Below are 18788 nucleotides of genomic sequence, written 5' to 3'. Positions count from 1 at the left end.
AAAAAATAAATAAATAAAATAAAAATTAACATAGGTCATCATTCGTTCAATCAACTTTGTTTAGCATTCTATTCTACACACATCTTCCTATACTGTCCAGATTTAATCTTCCTCTGAGGTCATCAGATCTAAATCTATCTTTAAGACTCACATTGCACATCCATTATATCATTTTTATAGCATACTAAGCAGGGAGACTCAACACTGCCCAGGATTGAATGAGGACTAATGAATGTTCCACACCATATGTTTTTGGTCATCGAAATCAGGAAAATCACCTATTTTCCAATCAAATTGATTGGCTGCCTGCTCTAGTTGGAGACAAACTGTAGTGCACCAGGAGGAAGCTTCACATACCTGCCGTAATGACAGTCCATAGAGAATTTTTATTTTATAAAAACAATTTTTTTTTATATATAATGGCTTGCATTAAAGTTTAAAATGCAAAAGTCAACTATCATTGTTCAATTGTGCCCTAAGCAGAGACATTCATTTCTAACATGCCTATGTTTTATCAAGGCACCTAGTGTTGATTTTATATGCCAGACCCATTTATTTGTGTGGTGATATAACTTCTCAAATGCACTTGTAATGTTAGGATGTGTAAGGATCAATATTGGACTTCTTTAATCGGATTTTTTCGATTATCAATTAGAGGTATTCAGCTACAAAAACCATATATAAGAACACTCCAATACACAAAGTACATTTGTATGAATCCAAAAAATTAAATTTGCTCAACTGCAGGGAATGAACTCTCACACAATATATATATATTTAATATATATATATATATATTTAAACAATAAATAGGTTTACATAGAATAGAATTGCTACATCTAGTTTTATTTTATTAAAGAATATTTAGTTAACACTTATAAAGTTGACAAGGGTTTTGATAAAAAAAAATGTTTTAATAGCATTGACCGTAATATTATGTAAAATTAAATATTGACAGTAAATATCTATATATTAATATGATAACGTGTGTGTTCTTTTGTGTGTCACGCTTACATGCGGGTCGTTTAATTGTTATGTTCTATTTCTTATAAATAATTTTACCAAGAATTCTTCATAAGTTTTGGTTTTGACTAGCTGATGGCACTTAAATCATCTATTTTTTTTATAAACAATTTTATCAAGATATTTTCATAAGTTTTGGTTTCTGTTTCGATTATGGCTGAAGGAACTCAAGTTTATATATATATATATATATATATATATATATATATATATATATATATTTTGTATAAGTTTTTATTTCAGTTTTGATTCAAGCGAAAGCACCCAAGTCATATGGATATAGTTTTTTCTTTATTTTTGAAATCGCAACTTTATAACATAAAAATCGAAAGAACATTAACTCTATAACAAAATATACAAAATCTGAAAGAATTAAAATATCATATTCAAGCATACTTTATGACCGGGCTTTACTGGGCATTCATGTTAGCTTAGATAAATACTATGCAGTTTTAACAAAAGAGCTACAATAATATCAGAGCGTGTCCATTTACACTAGACATCTACAGAATGCCAACATCAACATATGAATGAGTCCCCTGTGGTATTTCCACAGATCCCGCTAGTAAAAATTATTATATGAAGCCCTGTGGAATTTCTACAGGATTCCATTAAATAAATTTAACTAGAAAAAAAAAAAAGTTGGCTTGGATATATTTTTTTAAATTACTTACCTTCTCTTTGGCTTCTTCTTCCTCGAGGGGACCAACTAAGGCGAGCACACGACCAAACAAGCCTAAGCGTGCAAAATGCTCCAAGTAGATCTCTTGGCCTTTTTTCATCAAATCCTGCACAATTTGTAATGCTATCAAGTGACCATTGTCGTCTTCCTGGAATAATAATTAAAAGAATAAACGGAGTAAATTATCAGTTTTCCTATTTTTCAAAAAAGCAGTTTAGTCAAACAGACGAAGAAGACCGAGGCAGAGATGTAGTCAAGAAAAGGGGTACATTATTAGAAAGCAAAAGTTAATCTGTCGCTACACATTCATGAGCATTTTTCTAGTTACTTGCAACTGACTGACCGAAACATGCTCATGAATGTGTAGCGACATATTTATGCTTATAGAAAACAAATTAATATACCTGGCCCTACTTCGGTATTGAACACTCTTGTATTAAGCTTGTTTAATTATTGGTTGCTTTACCTCAAAAATATCAACCTGGAATAATATATATATATATATATAATATTTTGATTGTAAAAATTCCCATGAGCCAAAGTACCATAAGTTTGCAACAACAGATGCCACATACAAATTCAATACATCTACCCTGATAGCCACCATCTTATGTAGCTTATGACCACCATTTCTGCTACATTCACTTGTGATAATAAGATGCTACATTACATCTGATGAGCAACATCACAATCGTCACATCTGCAGAGGAAGAAGTTCCTATTTTTCTCTCAATATTTAGTGCTACCACCACTACCAGTTGAGACCAGGTCAAATTCTATATTTGCCTACGATATTGTGCTTGCAGTAACTGGTTTTTACATACTTACATACATAATTTCCATTTTTTGATTCACAAATAATAAAGTTTCCCCTGCCTGATTCTGTTCTTTGTAGTTTGGCTGAGCACTGACCATTCTTATTCAGGATTAATGGTATCTGCATCCTAAACAAATGCTAACCTCCCATTCAAATACGGCGGCGCGATAATACCTATGACTACATCCCTTCACTCTTTTTCTTAGATTATGCCGACAAAACACAGGGGACCTTTAAGACATTGGTCCTTTGTTTTTACATGAATTTTCACTATTTACAATTACTGCTAGATGGTGAAATTTCGGTAGATGACGAACACAAAAGCACGTCGGCTGCAGAGAAGTAGATTTGTTTATCACGCATGCTTCTATATATGTAGAAACTTAATTGTCTCTGCAAAATCTAATCAAGATTTTAGTAATCAGTGTACTTGGAAACCTGGAAAAATACAGAGATATATATATATATATATATATATATATATATTTCATTATTTTTTTAGGGGTACAAAACTTATTAAAAAAAGGCTGAGGTTTTTTTTATCCATGGTAAAAAGGAAAACATTTGAAAAAAAATAAAATAAATGAGGTAGAGTCAGCCGACCGGGTTTCACCCTCATTTTTCAAAACCAGAATTGAGTTTTTTTTTTTTTTTGCATAGTGGAAAAAAATTCAAACGGAGGAACACCTAAAATAAAATCAAACTATCCGGAAAAAAAAAAAAAAAAAAAAAAAAAAAAAAAAGTGTGTGGGGTGGGGGTGGGGGAATGACTAAAATAAATCTATTGTTATAATTATAGAATGGAGAAGAAACGCCTTAGAGGCTGATCACATCTGGACACAAAAGACAATTCCTTTGCTTACAGAGAGAATGTCTCTTTAAGCGGACGTGAATAGTCTCCAAGACCTTCAGATGAAATAACGAATGAGCATGACTTAGAAATAGAAAATGAGTCACTGCTGAAATCCATTGCACATCACAGGTTTTTAAGTAAATGGTCTGTTATAGCAGAACTATAAGTATTACTGAAAACATCCATTGGTCGGTAGATTCCATTCCTGATTTTGCTGGATATATGTTGGACGCGACCATCTAATCTAAAGGTCATTCTGCCAACATAGTTGGCACTGCAACTACATTTAAATTGATAAATGATGGAGGGGGGGGGGCAGAACGTCCTTTCGAAAGGAATATGAATATGATGGGGTAGAACACACAAGTCAATTTGACAATTTTTTTTTTTTCCAGGATGCAAATTTATGTGTATACAGATGAAGTTTTATTCCATACACAGGCTACATTATTTTTTTTAAACTGAACACACACTTATTTCCCGGTTCCTCAAAATTGGAACCTTACCACCAGAAGCATATCCTTACAAAACCACTGTTTGACAATGCATAGAATATTACTACCGCATCCAGGCTGGTGCACCTGCTACTACTCACCAACCTAATACGTCTCATACTATCAGCCAAACTCCAACCCTATTACTGAAATGCTGCATCCCTAAGCCCGTTTTACAAGTACTCTAATAGAATGTGGTCTGACTAACTCGAGACATTTGTAAACCACCCTCCACATAAATAGACCTGACAAACTGCAAAATCCCACCCCCATACTGTAGAGATCCCTTGATGCTGGTAAGCCTCCCCCCATCCCCAAACTGTTAGACTTTGGAATTCCCTTTTAGGTCAGCTTCCTGACTGTATTGACATGCAAAAGTTAAAGTGTAATGTGAACACTGCTCAACTCCCTACATAGTATATGTCGAGTTTATCTCAAATTTGTAGCCCCTTACATCCAAAATGTCACTGTGCCTTGTTTAAGGTAACATAACAGGGGAAAAAAAAAACAAAATCAAAAAACAAAGAAAGAAAAGTAGTCTCCGGTGATATGTAGGATCAGTGAGTTTCAAAAAATGTGATCAAAACCAATAACTGACAACATGTACAACATCTTTTAATTACAGATTATTAACGATCAACTCTAAACGTAAATACAGAAACGTGGGAAAGGTCTGTACTTACTTCATTATCCAATACTGTAGCAATTACTTCTGTGAGTGAAGAGCCAAAATTTGGGATAGCAAATTCAGAACTACTCATTTCTGCAAGTAATGGACCACTGATATAATGGACCATTTTTCTTATGAGAGACAAGCTTGCTTTCCTGAAATAATAAGTTTAAAATTACAATCAATGTGGAGCAAGGATTAGGCTGTCCGAAGATACCAACTTTCTAACTTCAAATACACAAAACATTGGTATTATTTCTTTCTTTCTCTTTATATACAGAACTGTTAGATTAAGATTATATCAAAATTTACGCAAATTTATCCCGTATTTTTTTTTTTATAAAATAAAATTTTGTCAACAATTTCAAGCTAATATTATGACCATTCCCCTGACCATTCCTCTTAATTTAAGCAGAAAAAAAAAAAAAGACATCGGATCATTAAAAGTTTTTTTTTTTTTTTTTTTTTAAATTTAAAAAGTGCTTGCTTAATCTTCATAACTTTTTGGTGTAGTGTCTTTTATAGTGTGGCCATCACACGACTTCAGCAAGTCTCAGAAACAAAAATGGAAAAAGCAAAATACAGGTTCATACCTTTCCTCTTTTTCAAAACGTTTTTACTCCCATTACTTTCAGCACCACTTAAAGTCTCTTGCTGCCAAATGTTTATATTACCAGGACTTGTTTCGCATTCCAGTCACAACTGGCCCATTATTCTTGCTATTTACACATCCTTTTGACTTCCTGCCAACCATTTCTGTGTCTTTACACGTCCATTCTCAATGCCAACTGTTTCTCGCGAGCACGTGTTGCGTTTTTTTTTCTCTTTTCTGCCTCTTCTCATGCACACTTCCTAATTTGCAAATGCATGTTTTTCAACTACTGCTAATCTATTTGCATGCTGGCAACCCTTCCTTCTGCTAATACTGTCCACATGCTCACTTGTTACATTTTTAAAACCGTAATATTTTTGTGCCATTTATTTTCCACCACATTCCTACCATTAAAAACGATTCCAAAATTCAGCATGATCAGTTAATTAGTTTAGGAGTGTTCTTCAAGATAATCTGAAGTATTCCCTGCCTCTTTGCTCCAACTCTATTGATTTGTTAGTTCTAATAATCTTTGTTCCAACTCTATTGATTTGTTAGTTCTAATAACCTTTGTTCCAACTCTATTGATTTGTTAGTTCTAATAATCTCCATCAATTCACTGTTTTAATACCTCATTGTAATACAGCTCCCTATTCCAGTAGCTTTTTTTTTCAATAACTGCAGCCTTGTGCAACTCTTCCTGCTAACAGTTTCCCCATAACTTATTGCCTTGTTCTTTTCAATGGGTATCTGTTATAGAAATAATCATCTTTTTTTCTTGTTAGGTATATAAATTGGTTTCATGCACTGTCTGGAGTGATTAAAAATACAGAGTGAAATCCTGTACATACAAATGTATAAACATGCATATATTTAGGTGTGAAAAAAAAAAGACAAGAGGAAAAACAATATGAAACGATGCTTGTGATATGTTGATTAATCAAACTTCTCATCTTGGGCGTTATTAGCACGTTTCAGTGACTGCAACCTGCGACCTTTTTCTCGACTAGGGAGCCAACCCTCTTTTCCTTAGTAATGAACAAGGATGTTTTCAACACTAAGAAGGTTGCCGCTTGCAGTGACCGAAACGTGCTAAAAACACCAAAGATGAGAATAATAGTCCGATTAATCAATATAACAGCATTCACATCTTGTCTCAAAAATTTAGAAATGCATTATGAAACACTGAAATTGATAAAGCTCTAACTTTTAGCAATTTTTACTTGTTTTCCTTTTTTTTTTTCACATTTAATTTTGTGATATATAGTGCATTTAAACCCTCACATGTATTCATATAAAGTTACGCAAGAATTTCTTACCGGACTGATGTTAGCATAGAGCCATGAAATACCTGTGCAAACACAGGCAAGAGACCTCTGATATAGATTGGTGCCACTTCAGGATCACCTTTGGGTTCTGTACATTCACCTTTGTCTTCTTCGATTAAGTCTTTCTCTCTTTCACTTTCCCCCTGAGTAGTATCTCTTTGAACAGGTACCATCCATTCTCCTAGGTAAAGAGACAAATGATTTTAGAGAGAAAAAAAAAAAAAGTCATTTGAAACATTTCATTGTATTTTCAAAAACAAAACGTGTGTTTGTCGAATGACTAATCAATGTTACAGACCTTCAGTGATGTCTTCAGAGTGTCTTTAAATCGTTTTCTCTGGCCACCATGGGAGCACTTGACATGTTGGAGCTCAGCAAACAGAAGCTTCTTGGGTAGTCTGTAGTCTGGCATGCAGGATATATATGATTGCCACATCTTGTCAGATGAGTGCCATTCCCTCAGTCACTGAACATCTAAGTGACCGAAGACTGTCATTGGTTTGGATAAAACTAACAGCAACAGAACTCGTATAATTATGCGCTTTCATGTAATTAACAAGACCTACCTTAGACAACAGACCCAAAGATCCCCATGATTGGGCGGCAAGGTTTGACTTTTCCTACATGCTCTCCTGAGCCTCGCTCAGTCTATCTTGGCTGCTTCAAAGTGTTCTGCGCCCTTGTATATCAGTGCCCTCTACTGCTTGTGATCATACGCTAGGAAGTACTGTTAACAGGAACATGAAAGTTCAGACTCCTAAATGCTATCATAAAAATGTTTTTTGGGCTTGTGCTGTTTTGTTTTTTTTTTTGCTAAGAAAACGATATATATATATATATATATATATATATATTCACATATATTTATTTATATCCACTCATTATAAGGGTTACTTTCTATGCATCTCTTTGTCGTTCACAATTTTTGCAAATGTAAAAAAGTAGATTTCGATATTGAAATATTCCTTTTAGCAATGAAAAATATTACATTAATACTAAAATTTAAACAATCAAAGCAGATGCCATGGCCTGAAAAAGAAACCTTGAGATCTTCTATTATGACTTTCTTATAAAGCTTAAAACATTACTTTTAACAAAATAATTATAGCTTTGATGTGAGGTCGTAGATTTATGATAGGTTTCAAAACATCTAAATGTTTAGTGCGTCAACATGTAGTTCTTAAATTGCATGAATATTAGTTCTAAAAATGACTCGTGAGTGGATTTATCAGCTAAGCAAAAATATACGATCGGATGGAATCTACTATATAAATGACAGTTGTGGTGTGTGGCTCTGCTAACAGCAAAAAAAAACTACAAAGCAATGACAAAGTTATATTTTTGATCAGAATTGCCTTGAGTGAGTAATCTAATATATAAAACTGTGCGTGTGTCTACATTTTTTCAAACTGCATCTCCTGATAGAGTGGCACGAGGCGAGTCAAATGGTGTTTTTAGTGGACTTTTCTTTTATAGATCTTCAGCCAACATAAAATATCTGCTAAAGGGTCAACATTGGAACTTGGCAGACGTAAGTTGACTTAAAGTGTTCTCGTAGGCATGCACAAATTATATATATATATATATATATATATAAATAAATATAACTTTGTTTTTTTAGACATTTATCTGATAATTCAAACAGTAGCAAAAAAAGGCTGTAGTGCTTAATGTTTTGGCTTTGATTCTAATTGATGGGACCCAAGTCTTTTTTTTTTTTTTTTTTTTTTTTACTTTTGAAATCATTGAGTACAATAGAGAAGTGGCTCTATAATAAATATGAAATCTGCATAAATTAAAATCATATTCAAGCGTATTTTATCACAGTAATGTCATACTCTGCTAGTTTTATATAACTATTTAATTCAATTTAGGTAAACAAAATTACCATAAGTCACTACAATAAATTTACTGATTCAGTCTTAATAGACATTGTTAAGCAACAAGAGATCTAGGCCAGCCATTTAATGAAAATGGCAACTGAATAAAAATAATTAAAAAAATAAAAGCTGGAAATATATATATATATATATATATATATATATATATATTTAGTAATGTGATTGATAATTTAAAAATCAAATTATAATTAAATTAAAAATCCGTTTCATAAGAAGGAACAACAACAAAATCAATTATCTGTACGATCGTTTCGGAAAACAATGCTTGTACAAATAATTGATTTTGTTGTTCCTTCTTATGAAACGGATTTTTAATTTAATTATAATTTGATTTTTAAATTTTAAATTATCAATCACATTACTAAATATTAAATTAGCTCTAGGATATTTACCTATCGAGCTTATTATATATCTAAATTACAACGAGCACTTTTTCTGTCCTGTATTTTAATTAAACTAGTAATTTCACTATTACATTAAAATACACTCAGCTCTTTAGACTATTGTTCTAATCTCCTTTAAATTATATATATATATATATATATATATCCCATACAATCAACGACAATGAAGAAAAGTATAAATAGGCCAGCGATGGTTGAGAATATATGCTGTATGGAGAGGAATGATAGACATATAATGCAAGTCTTAAAGACAGGCATAGTTCTGATGAATTCAAAGAAAGATTAACTTTAGGCAGTGCAGAGATGTGTTAGAAGAATCTACATCCATGATATGGCCATGTTGAAACCATGTACGAGAGTTCTTGGGTCAGATGTAGAACAAATCGAGGTAGCCGGTCTCTTAAAGTTTTGAGTACTTATTCCTCTACCATGTTTTCGTTGGCCCTCTACTGTGAACTGAAACTTGCGTTGAACATTCTGCATCTATTAATCTCTGTATGCAGTTGCAATCAGTGAATTCATGCTTTACTGACAGGACAGAGAAGGTTACGGATAAATTATACGGTTTAAATATTAAAAATATTACAAACCTGGTGATTGAAGAATCTGGATAACTTCTCTATGCCCTTCATCATTTCGTTCCCGGGCTTTATCTAAAGGAGTTTTTCCATCTTCATCCCTCAAATCAGGATTTGCTCCATAACGTAGAAGTGTCTTAAAATAAAATTTTTAAAAAATTACAAACTTACTAAAGAGTTAATTAAAAAAAAAAAAAAAAAAAAATCTTTACTAAAATAAATACTTAGTTATTTTACAAATAAAACACATCTTAGATTTTTTTTAAAATATATTTAAAATGTCTTTATATTTAAATAAATATTTGAATGCCAATTAGATTAATAATTATAAAAATTTTTAAAAAGTAAATGTTAGTATATATAAAATTGTTCGAAACAAACACTATCTTAAATTTCTAATATTTAACTTAACCCCCCCCCTTAAATAGTTATCCATACTCTTTATTTGTTTTTACATAAGTAGTAATATGTTGCTACACAGTCATGAGCATGTTTTGGTCAGCTAGTTACCAGTAACTAGAGACCTCTCCAGGCGATACAGCTTATATGAGAGCAAAGTTTGCATATTACTGCTTATGTAAAATCAAATAAAGAGCATACCCTGGTCTATTTCTGTATTGAGCACTTATATTAACCTCGTTAAACTTGATTGGTTGCTTAACCTCTGAAAACCATAATATATATATATATATATAAATCTCATGTTCCTTATTCTAGTTTTTTTTTTTTTTTGTTTTTTTTAACTCTTTTCTGCTTAATATCATCCCACATAATTTTTTAAATGTTTTTAAAGTTGGGGTTTTCTTTACCTTCACTTTTATATTATCCCAGCTTTTTCTTTTCTGATAAGCATTTAACTTCAAAATACCATGGCCTAAAGAAATTTCTTCCCTATTTCCTTAATCTTTATTGACCTGATAATGTAATAAAGTTCCCCAGTAACTTTACTCCTTATGTTTATATATATATATATATATATATATATATATATATATATATATATATATATATATAAGTTCTAAAACATTTAACATATGATTTAAGACAATCTTTCATTAAATATATCAGCAGAAACTATGTAAAGCTTGTCTTAAAATGTCGCCAAAAAGAGAGAAATGGTTCTCTCTCATCAGAAAAAGTGTTCCAGAACATTTTTTGGGTGTAACCATTTTGCTTTTGAAACTAATTCCCATTTTAAATGTTTTATAGCTCTACTTTTTCATGTAGAAAAATATTGAGCTTTCCTTTCTTCACTGCAAGTTGAACATAATTAGTTTAGATGGCTCCAAATAAGATTTTCTTATACAAATTATGAAATTTATTTTATAATACATGTTTGATGTCTTCATAAAATTAACTTAAAATTAATAATGCAAAGTAGTCTTTTGAATTTATATAAGCAGAGCAGCCTACAAAAATTAGCTCTTGTTTCTATGCTATCAGACTTCAGAGCACTAATAGACAATCCCATTGAAATTTGCAAGCACAGAAACACAAATTAATTTGTGTAGATTGTTCTAATGTTGCATATGTAAGATAAAAAAGCAAAGATGGTTATAATATAATCTGTTTCAAAAAAGGCAAAATGCTTTTGAAACCATGTATAAGATACAAATATATTAAAGAAAAATAATTCCCTTTTTTGTTTTGGAACTTAAGTTTTTTTTCAATAACATTCAGAGATTGGATGAAAAAAAAGAAATGGTAATACATTTTTACATTTGTTGTGAAATATTTTCAATCTTCGATTATTATTCGAGAAATGTAAGATAAAATCAAGTATAAGAAAAACTGACGGAAATATTTGCATCTTGTATTTTCAGAAGCATTTTATCTAATTTTAAATTTAAATTTCTTGAAAAGATACTTTTGAACAATATTTTATTGCAGTCTTTTTTGTGGTTTTTAAAAAGAGTTTCTATTTATGTAAATGTGTGTTCCGTTAATTCTCCATTTTCTTACATATTGTCAACACTTAATTCATGGAAAAGTTGGGAGATCCGTCACAAAAGGAGTTAAAAAGAAGAAAAAAAAATTTGTTTTTAAAGAACTGAAGTAAATCTTTGCAATAAACATTTCAGATATTCAAGTTCTGAATTTTTGTGATGAGAGCCGATTGTTTATATTACTTGTATTGATCGGACTATTCTTATCTTGAGTGTTATTTATGCAATGTTTCGGTCGGATGGTCCTTCTGCTATCTTCAGGCATGTTGGTTGGCGTTTGGAAAACTTCTCTTTTCTAAACAACCACTAACATGCCTGAAAACAGCAGAAGGAGAATCCGACCGAAACGTTGCACAAATAACACTCAAGAGGAGAACAACAGTCTGATCAATAACAATACTATAAACATTTCAGATGTTAGAATCGAATACAGAGACGTTTGAGAACCAAAGTTTAAAAAATATAAATTTAATAACCCTTCCCCTTACCTTTACAATTTGGGGTCGACCGAAACATGCTGCATAATGCAGAGAGGAGGATCTGAGACCTCTATTTACATCAGCTCCACGTTCACATAGAAATTCAACCTAGAGAAAAATTACATAAATATCTCAAGTTTCATTTCTATGAAACAATTCACATCAGAATTCGTATTTGTGCTCAGAATAAACTCTGACCTTAAAACAGATCAAGTTTAGAATAGTCAATTTTAAAATTTTATTTTATCCACCCAAACAACCTTCCCAATGGATTGATTAGTAACTTATCAAGTTATTGCGATTAATGATTTAAGTGAAGATTTAAAATGACATTTAGTCTTAAAATTTAGTCAATTATAATTGGAATTATCATTTAAGACATTCTATCAAAACAAAATTGATACAAATGTTAACATGAAGATTGTATACTTTAAAATATGAATCCAAATAAAGTTAGAAAGTTGTATTAAACAGTTCTTAATATTAACTCCATAAACACATACATACTTAAAAAAAATAAATAAAAATGGTTAAGGAAAAATTCCTTACCATATCCTGACTACCAAAAGCAGATGCCCAATTCAATAAGGTTTGTCCGACATCATCCATGAAATTAACTTCGAAACCTTAAAAAAAAAAAAATAAAATAAAATAAAACATTAGGTATCCCAAGCCAAAATCATATCTTAAACTTTATGTGGCCACATACATATTTACAAAACAATGATACCAAATTTATTTTGCGAGTTCAATTAGCGACCGAATTATGATTGTTTAAAATTAAGTACAAATTGAAAAAAGTTGCCATTGATCCGAGAAACAAGTTATAAAGTGTACATAAATGCGGCCTTCAAACAAGTGAAAACTCTTAAAAATGTAATTTCATCTTTGGTTACATTAAAAACAAAAGGCTGTACTCTACCATTAATATGAAGTTTGGGGAGAAGGCAGGTTCCATTATGATTTAGTGTTAATGGTAGGAGGAGGCATTTTTGCTTACAACTTTTCAGGAAGTAAGCACCCCCCCCCCTCAACAGTTTAGTGACAAGTGCTTATTTATTTTTCTCCTCTTTGGACGTTAAATGTTTCAGGGTGTTAAATGTATATAGTTTATTATATACTTAAATTCGACTAAAATTTTAAAAAATTTATTTTTTAATTTCTCAACAATACTGTACTTTTATTAAGTGAGTAAATACTTATTTTAAAATAGAAGTGTATGGGACTTAGCCCCGTTGACTGGAACTTGTCCCCACCACCTTATCTCAATATATAGAAAAGTGTTTTAACGGAAATCGCTCAGAGAGCATGAAGCCACTTGATGAAAGAAGCTACACTCTTTAACCCTTATCCTTGAGTGGCCTCTGGGCCTTGATAATGTGGTGATGCCTATGTAAAAAAAAAAAAAAAAAAAAAAAAAAAAAGCTACCAAGAACGAAAGCTGATTATTGCAAAGATAGATGCCTATTGACCATAGTCTTAATAAAACCAAGGTTGTAAGTAGAAGGAAAACCGAGCAGGAAGAGAGTACCACAAACTTGCAAAAGAAGCTCCTGGAATAGGAAGCTGTATTACAATGAGGTATAAAAACAGTGAATTGATGAAGACCTCTAGACTAACGAGCTGGAACAACAAAACCAGGGAACAAATTAAATTTCCTGATGAACACGTCATAATAGTATTTATTTTATTTGCTTGTAAACAGTATAAATTTAAATATTTTAAGAGATGGGGACATAACCTATATTTAAACAGGAGTGAGCATAGCCTCAACCCTTCCTCCTAAATCTCCACAGTTAAATTGTCCTGCCTTTGTACCATTTTTTTAAATCTCATATTTGATTTGTGCCGTTTTCACCATGCATCAGAATTTAGAGTTTATCAGTTTCTATAAATTTCATGTAAAATGATCACCCATTTCAGGACCATTATCTAAACAAAGCATTAATATCACATAACCAGATTTTTGTTCAAGGAAAAAAAAAAAAAAAAATCCTTAATCTACTAATTTCGGGTGACAAGTTGCATGTGTGGCACAATGACGTAGTGACGTAGCTCCCCCAAAATGGGAAAACTCTTACCCTTTTGCTAGGTAGGAAAACTCGTCCCTTATTGAATAAATATCGATTGAAAACACATTTTATTACCGTTCTTGAAGATATGGTCTTTAAAAAAGAATACACATCCCATAATATTTAAAAAAAATATTTTTACTTGTTCACTGTTTTAAAAAAATTAAATTTTTCTAAGTTTTAGTTTTCTACCTAGCTTTGAAAGTTTTTAGTCTTTCAACTTATTTAAAAGAGTTTAGTTAAAAAAAAAACAAGAAAAGAAAAAAAGTAATGTCGAGTGTTACTTATGAACAAAAAATGTCAGACATAAGGATCACGTCACGTCTTAGGAGGATAATTGCTCAAAAATAGAAAATTAAAGAGAATATTAAGGTAGATATAGTTTTAAAATGAGCCCCCCCCCAAAAAAAGAAAATAAATTTGTATATTTTTAGGTAATAATGCATATCCCATAATATTTAAAAAAATATTTTTACATGTTTATTGTTTTAAAAAAATTAAATTGATTTTTCTAAGTTTTTCGTTTTCTACCTAGCTTTGTAAATTTTTGGTGTTTAAACTTATTTTAAAGAGTTTATTTAATTAAAAAGAAATAACAAGTAATGTCAGACTCAACATTACTTAGTAAATAATTTTTAACAAAAAAAATGTCCGAAAATTAAAGAAAATACTGAGGTAGATATAGTTTTAAAACGAGCCTCCCCACCTCAAAAAAATAAATTAGTATGTTTTTAAGTACTGCACAAGTGCCCCCCCCCCGAAATGACTTAAACGATACCCTCCTCTCCCGATGTTAAGAATGGCTTTCGAAATAATAACGTTATTTCAGCACGGTACCAAAATTACATAAGATTGTTTTTTGTTTTGTAATAACACAAGAATTATCTAAACTAAATTAATTCTTCTAAATAAAATAATTGCTTTCTTTGATAATACATGTTTTCTTTATTTTTGTTTCGTAATGACACAAAAAGTGTTAAAACTAGAGTATTTTTTAATAAATATTTGATTTCGTTTTTCGTATCTTGACTGCGATCAAGTTTATTTTTTTAAGCAAGAGTTAAAAATACTTTTTTTTTAAAAAAAAATATAGGGGTGTACAGTCTTAAAAACAATATCTCCTTCAAGAACGGTAATAAAATGTGTTTTCAATCGATATTTATTCAATAAGGGACCAGTTTTCCTACGTAGTAAAAAAGGGGGGGGGGAGTTTTTTTAGGTACGAGTTTCCCCGAGTATGGGTTTCCCGAGTATGGGTTTTCCGGGCACCGTTCTGTACTTATGTGAAATGAGATGTGTCATGCAGATGCTTTGTGATTTTGAAAATGTTAGAATATATATCAATCTGGTATGACTCGAGCCAAGAATGACAGTTGTTTATAAGTCAAAACGATTTGAGACACTAGAATTCCAAAGGTCAAATCCACAGGACTCGTCACCAAGCTATACAAAAAAAAAAAACATTCACACATTATGAATATCTCTTTCTCTCATTTTATCTCTTTCAATGAAGAAAGAACTGAATAGGATTGCATCGTTTTAAAAAAGTGAAGCCTACATCTAGTACGCGACAGACAGTACATAGCTGCACGTGTCCGGTCTCAACAGGTCTTTATTTAAATACGCTCACTCCATTGTTAAACGTAAAATAAATTATATAGTTTTATAAAATGCATTTGCTTGCTATTTTTTATTTATTTATTTTTTTTTTTTACTTGGGGGTCACCACTTATCAAGGCCCGAAGGCCACTCAGGGATAAGGTTATTGCGTGTACAGTAATCAATGAGATAGTATTGTAGTATTGGAGGTTTTAATAGAGTGTCTTAAGGGGGCGGTTTGTCAGGAGTTTGTTTATGTTGGACTTGAAGACGTCCAAGTTGTAGTCAGGTGGGAAACAGGCAAGCGGCAGAGAGTTCCACTGGCGTGCAGTTCTAAGAAAGAAGCTTTGCTCATGGAATCTACGCTTGGATTTAGGCACAGATAAAGAGTGGGGAAAATTATTGGCAGTAGTTTCAGCCAGACGGATGTTTCTCGTGAAAGATTGGCGAGGGATTGAAGCTCAGATGAGCACCTGCCATGGAAATAGCGATAAAACAAAGATAACCTTGCAACATCTCTTCTGTGGGAGAGAAGTTGCAGGGAAGAGAAAAGGGCATCCCCCCACTAAACCACGAAGTCTATTTTGTACTCTGTCAAGGCTATTTTTGCACAAGCGTTAAATTTCAGCCTGCGGTCCCTACGACGATGGAAATGCTGCCTGTAACAATGCAATGAAGATTCAAGAAGCAACCCATGCCAGCCGGTTATAGTCAATGACATATCCACCTGTTGTCATTTCCATGTGCCTATCGTTTAATATCATGTCTAACACCGAGGAGCTGGTTTCCTAAACCAAGTAACACTTCCCAGAATGCGATATTATGCAGGGAAAATTTGTCCAATTTTTTTTTTTTTTTTTTTTTTTTTTTTGCTAAGTAGGAAAATTGGATCATTACATCACTTGATACTTTAGTATTTTAACTTGATTTAAAGTGTTTATTCGGTTAAAAGACCCCCCCCCAAAAAAAAAGTGTCGAATGTTATGTGAAAAGGAAAGACGTCTCCATAACCACTCAAAAGTAGAAAATTAAACAAAATACTGAGGGAGATAAAATTTTAAAGAGCCACATTACCAAAAAAATAAAATTTAACATTTCTAAAATATAATTAATAAAGTTTTTAAATTAGTAAAAATAGTTTTAAAATAGGTCATGGTAGCATATTTTTTTCAAAAGCGTAGGCTTAGATTAAATAGTTTGTGGGTGCAGTCCCAATTAAAAGTAAATTTAGGAAAACTCGTCCATTTTTGCTAGATAGGAAAACTCGTCCCTTATTGAATAAATATTGATTGGAAACATTTTCTAAGTGTCCGTTTTCCACCTAACTAGCTAAGTTGTTGGTGGTTTCACTTATTTTAAAGCGTTTATTCTGTTCAAAAACGAGAACACAGACTGCAAACATTTCAAAAAATATTTATACTTATTTAGTATTGTTTTGGTTAATTTTTTTAGCATACCAAGAAAAATATGCCATGCGCCAAATTTCACTATCATAAAAACTTTCTACAGAAAAAAAACCTTATTTTTTACATTTTTATCTAGTGAATAAACATAACATTATATATGAAAAACCAGGTTTATTTTTTAATGGAGCTGAAGTCAATGTTTTTGATTGCAAAAACAAAACTAATTTTTTTATGAATGTGTGTGCATTATTTTTTCTAAAGAATAAAATTGAAAATTTTTTGTTTTATTTTTACTTCAAAATAGTTTGTTTTAAGAAAAAAAAGTAAATAAAGATAAAGAAAATTATCAATTTTATCAAAAACTGTACCTCCGTTATTCAAGAACTTTTTCATTTCATTTTTTTTGGTGTTGTTGCTTATGGTTTTGTTTTTGAGGAAGATACAGTTTCTAAAAAGCTGTGTCTCCCTAAATTATATTTAAAAAATATTAAAATTTATTTTCTTTGGGAGGAGGAGGAGGGGGGGGATCTTTTAAAACCTATCTACCTCAGTATTTTCTTTAATTTTCTACTATTTAATTTATTATGTGGCATGTAGTCCCTTTAAAAACAATATCTCCAAGAACAGTCATAAAATGTGTTTTTTAACCAGTATTCAATAATGGATCAGTTTTCCTACCTAGCAAAAATGAACAAGTTTTCAGTGGACAAATTTTCTGAGCACTTTAAAAACAATTCCTCCTTGACCCTTCAGGGTTATAAAGTTTTTTTTTTTTTTTTTTTAAATCAATATTTATTCAATACTGGCCCAGTTTTCCTAAGAAAAATGGATGAATCTTCCACAGAATCCTAATTTCGGCATCCTCTCCTCACCCCCCCAAAAAAAATCCTTTAGTGGCAGCCAATACTCCCAGAAAAGCCTTCACTAACCACAAGTTACAATAGGAGACATCCTCACCTCCAATCGCTAAAAGAAATATAGCAACAAAAAAAAAAAAAAAAATGTTTTTGGGTCGATTGGGTGAGGTGGCTCTATTTAAAGAAAGAAACAAACAAAAAACAAAAAAGATACTATGGTAAGGGGGGGGATGATGGTGTATATAGGCTTCCTTCAGCCTTGACAGACTATGGATACCCACGGTAAGAGTGTCTGCACTGAAATTTTGGAGGCAAAGAGTTGCGCAGTCTCCAACCACACCTCCCTCTCCGGAGTCGACATTGTTGAATACCAGTGGCAAGTTTTAGGTTCAGGATGACTGGAAACTATGCCGAGATAAGTGGAAAGCACATACAGCGCATCTGATACTAGTCAGGCTCAGCATTGCTTAACTTTGGTGATCTAACAGGAACCAGTGTGCCAAGGTGATTATGCCGTATATATAAATATTAATTTTAAACAAACATTTGAAATGTGAAATAAGAACGATAACATGCAAAGTTGTATCTTTAAATAAACAGATATTTATTTATTTAAAGTTTCAAATTTTTGGCTTATAAAAAAGCCTTCATCAGGATTATTTTAAAAAACATTAGTTTTCGTTTTTTTTGTCCGCGTGCTTCTTAAAAGTGGATCTTACTATAGCTAATACTCCACATTAGTGCATGAACAGCGCTGTCCACCAGATTTACAATATACAATCAACATGCCAGAACGACACCATGGCACATAAAAGAAAAAACAACAAAAAAAAACCCTAATATATTGTATTGTTTTTTAAAATAATCCTGATGAAGGCTTTTTTATAAGCCGAAAATTTGAAACTTTAAATAAATAAATATCTGTTTATTTGAAGATACAACTTTGCATGTTATCGTTCTTCTAATCTCACATTTCAAACTTCCTTTCTCCGCGTGCTTCTTAAAAGTCGATCTTACTAAAACAAATAAACATTTGTTTATTTTACATAATATTGGATTGTGTAATTTGGCTTATAACATTTTGTAT

The 18788-nt window shown here is 31.6% G+C and overlaps 1 protein-coding gene across 9 annotated transcripts in view; it reads right to left on the bottom strand.

The window, feature by feature from the left end:
- Nucleotides 1-18788, bottom strand: part of LOC145268363 (E3 ubiquitin-protein ligase HECTD1-like) — a 252115-nt gene that overhangs the window by 98432 nt on the left and 134895 nt on the right. For 8 of the 9 annotated variants that reach the window (XM_080123895.1, XM_080123902.1, XM_080123901.1 and 5 more), the window contains exons 7-12: nucleotides 12317-12393; nucleotides 11777-11875; nucleotides 9355-9478; nucleotides 6451-6640; nucleotides 4553-4694; nucleotides 1698-1853 (exon numbers count right to left, since the gene is read on the bottom strand). In XM_080123895.1, coding sequence (XP_079980021.1) covers nucleotides 1698-1853; nucleotides 4553-4694; nucleotides 6451-6640; nucleotides 9355-9478; nucleotides 11777-11875; nucleotides 12317-12393 — 788 coding nt within the window. The remainder of the gene's footprint in view (nucleotides 1-1697; nucleotides 1854-4552; nucleotides 4695-6450; nucleotides 6641-9354; nucleotides 9479-11776; nucleotides 11876-12316; nucleotides 12394-18788) is intronic. The other variant, XM_080123900.1, reaches the window with a different exon arrangement.

Source organism: Euprymna scolopes, chromosome 43 (genome assembly GCF_053919585.1).
Source record: "Euprymna scolopes isolate OS-2025 chromosome 43, ASM5391958v1, whole genome shotgun sequence".
Taxonomy (NCBI): Eukaryota; Metazoa; Mollusca; class Cephalopoda; order Sepiida; family Sepiolidae; genus Euprymna; species Euprymna scolopes.
Note: the sequence above shows the minus strand (reverse complement) of the source record. Positions and strands in the feature narration are given on the sequence as shown.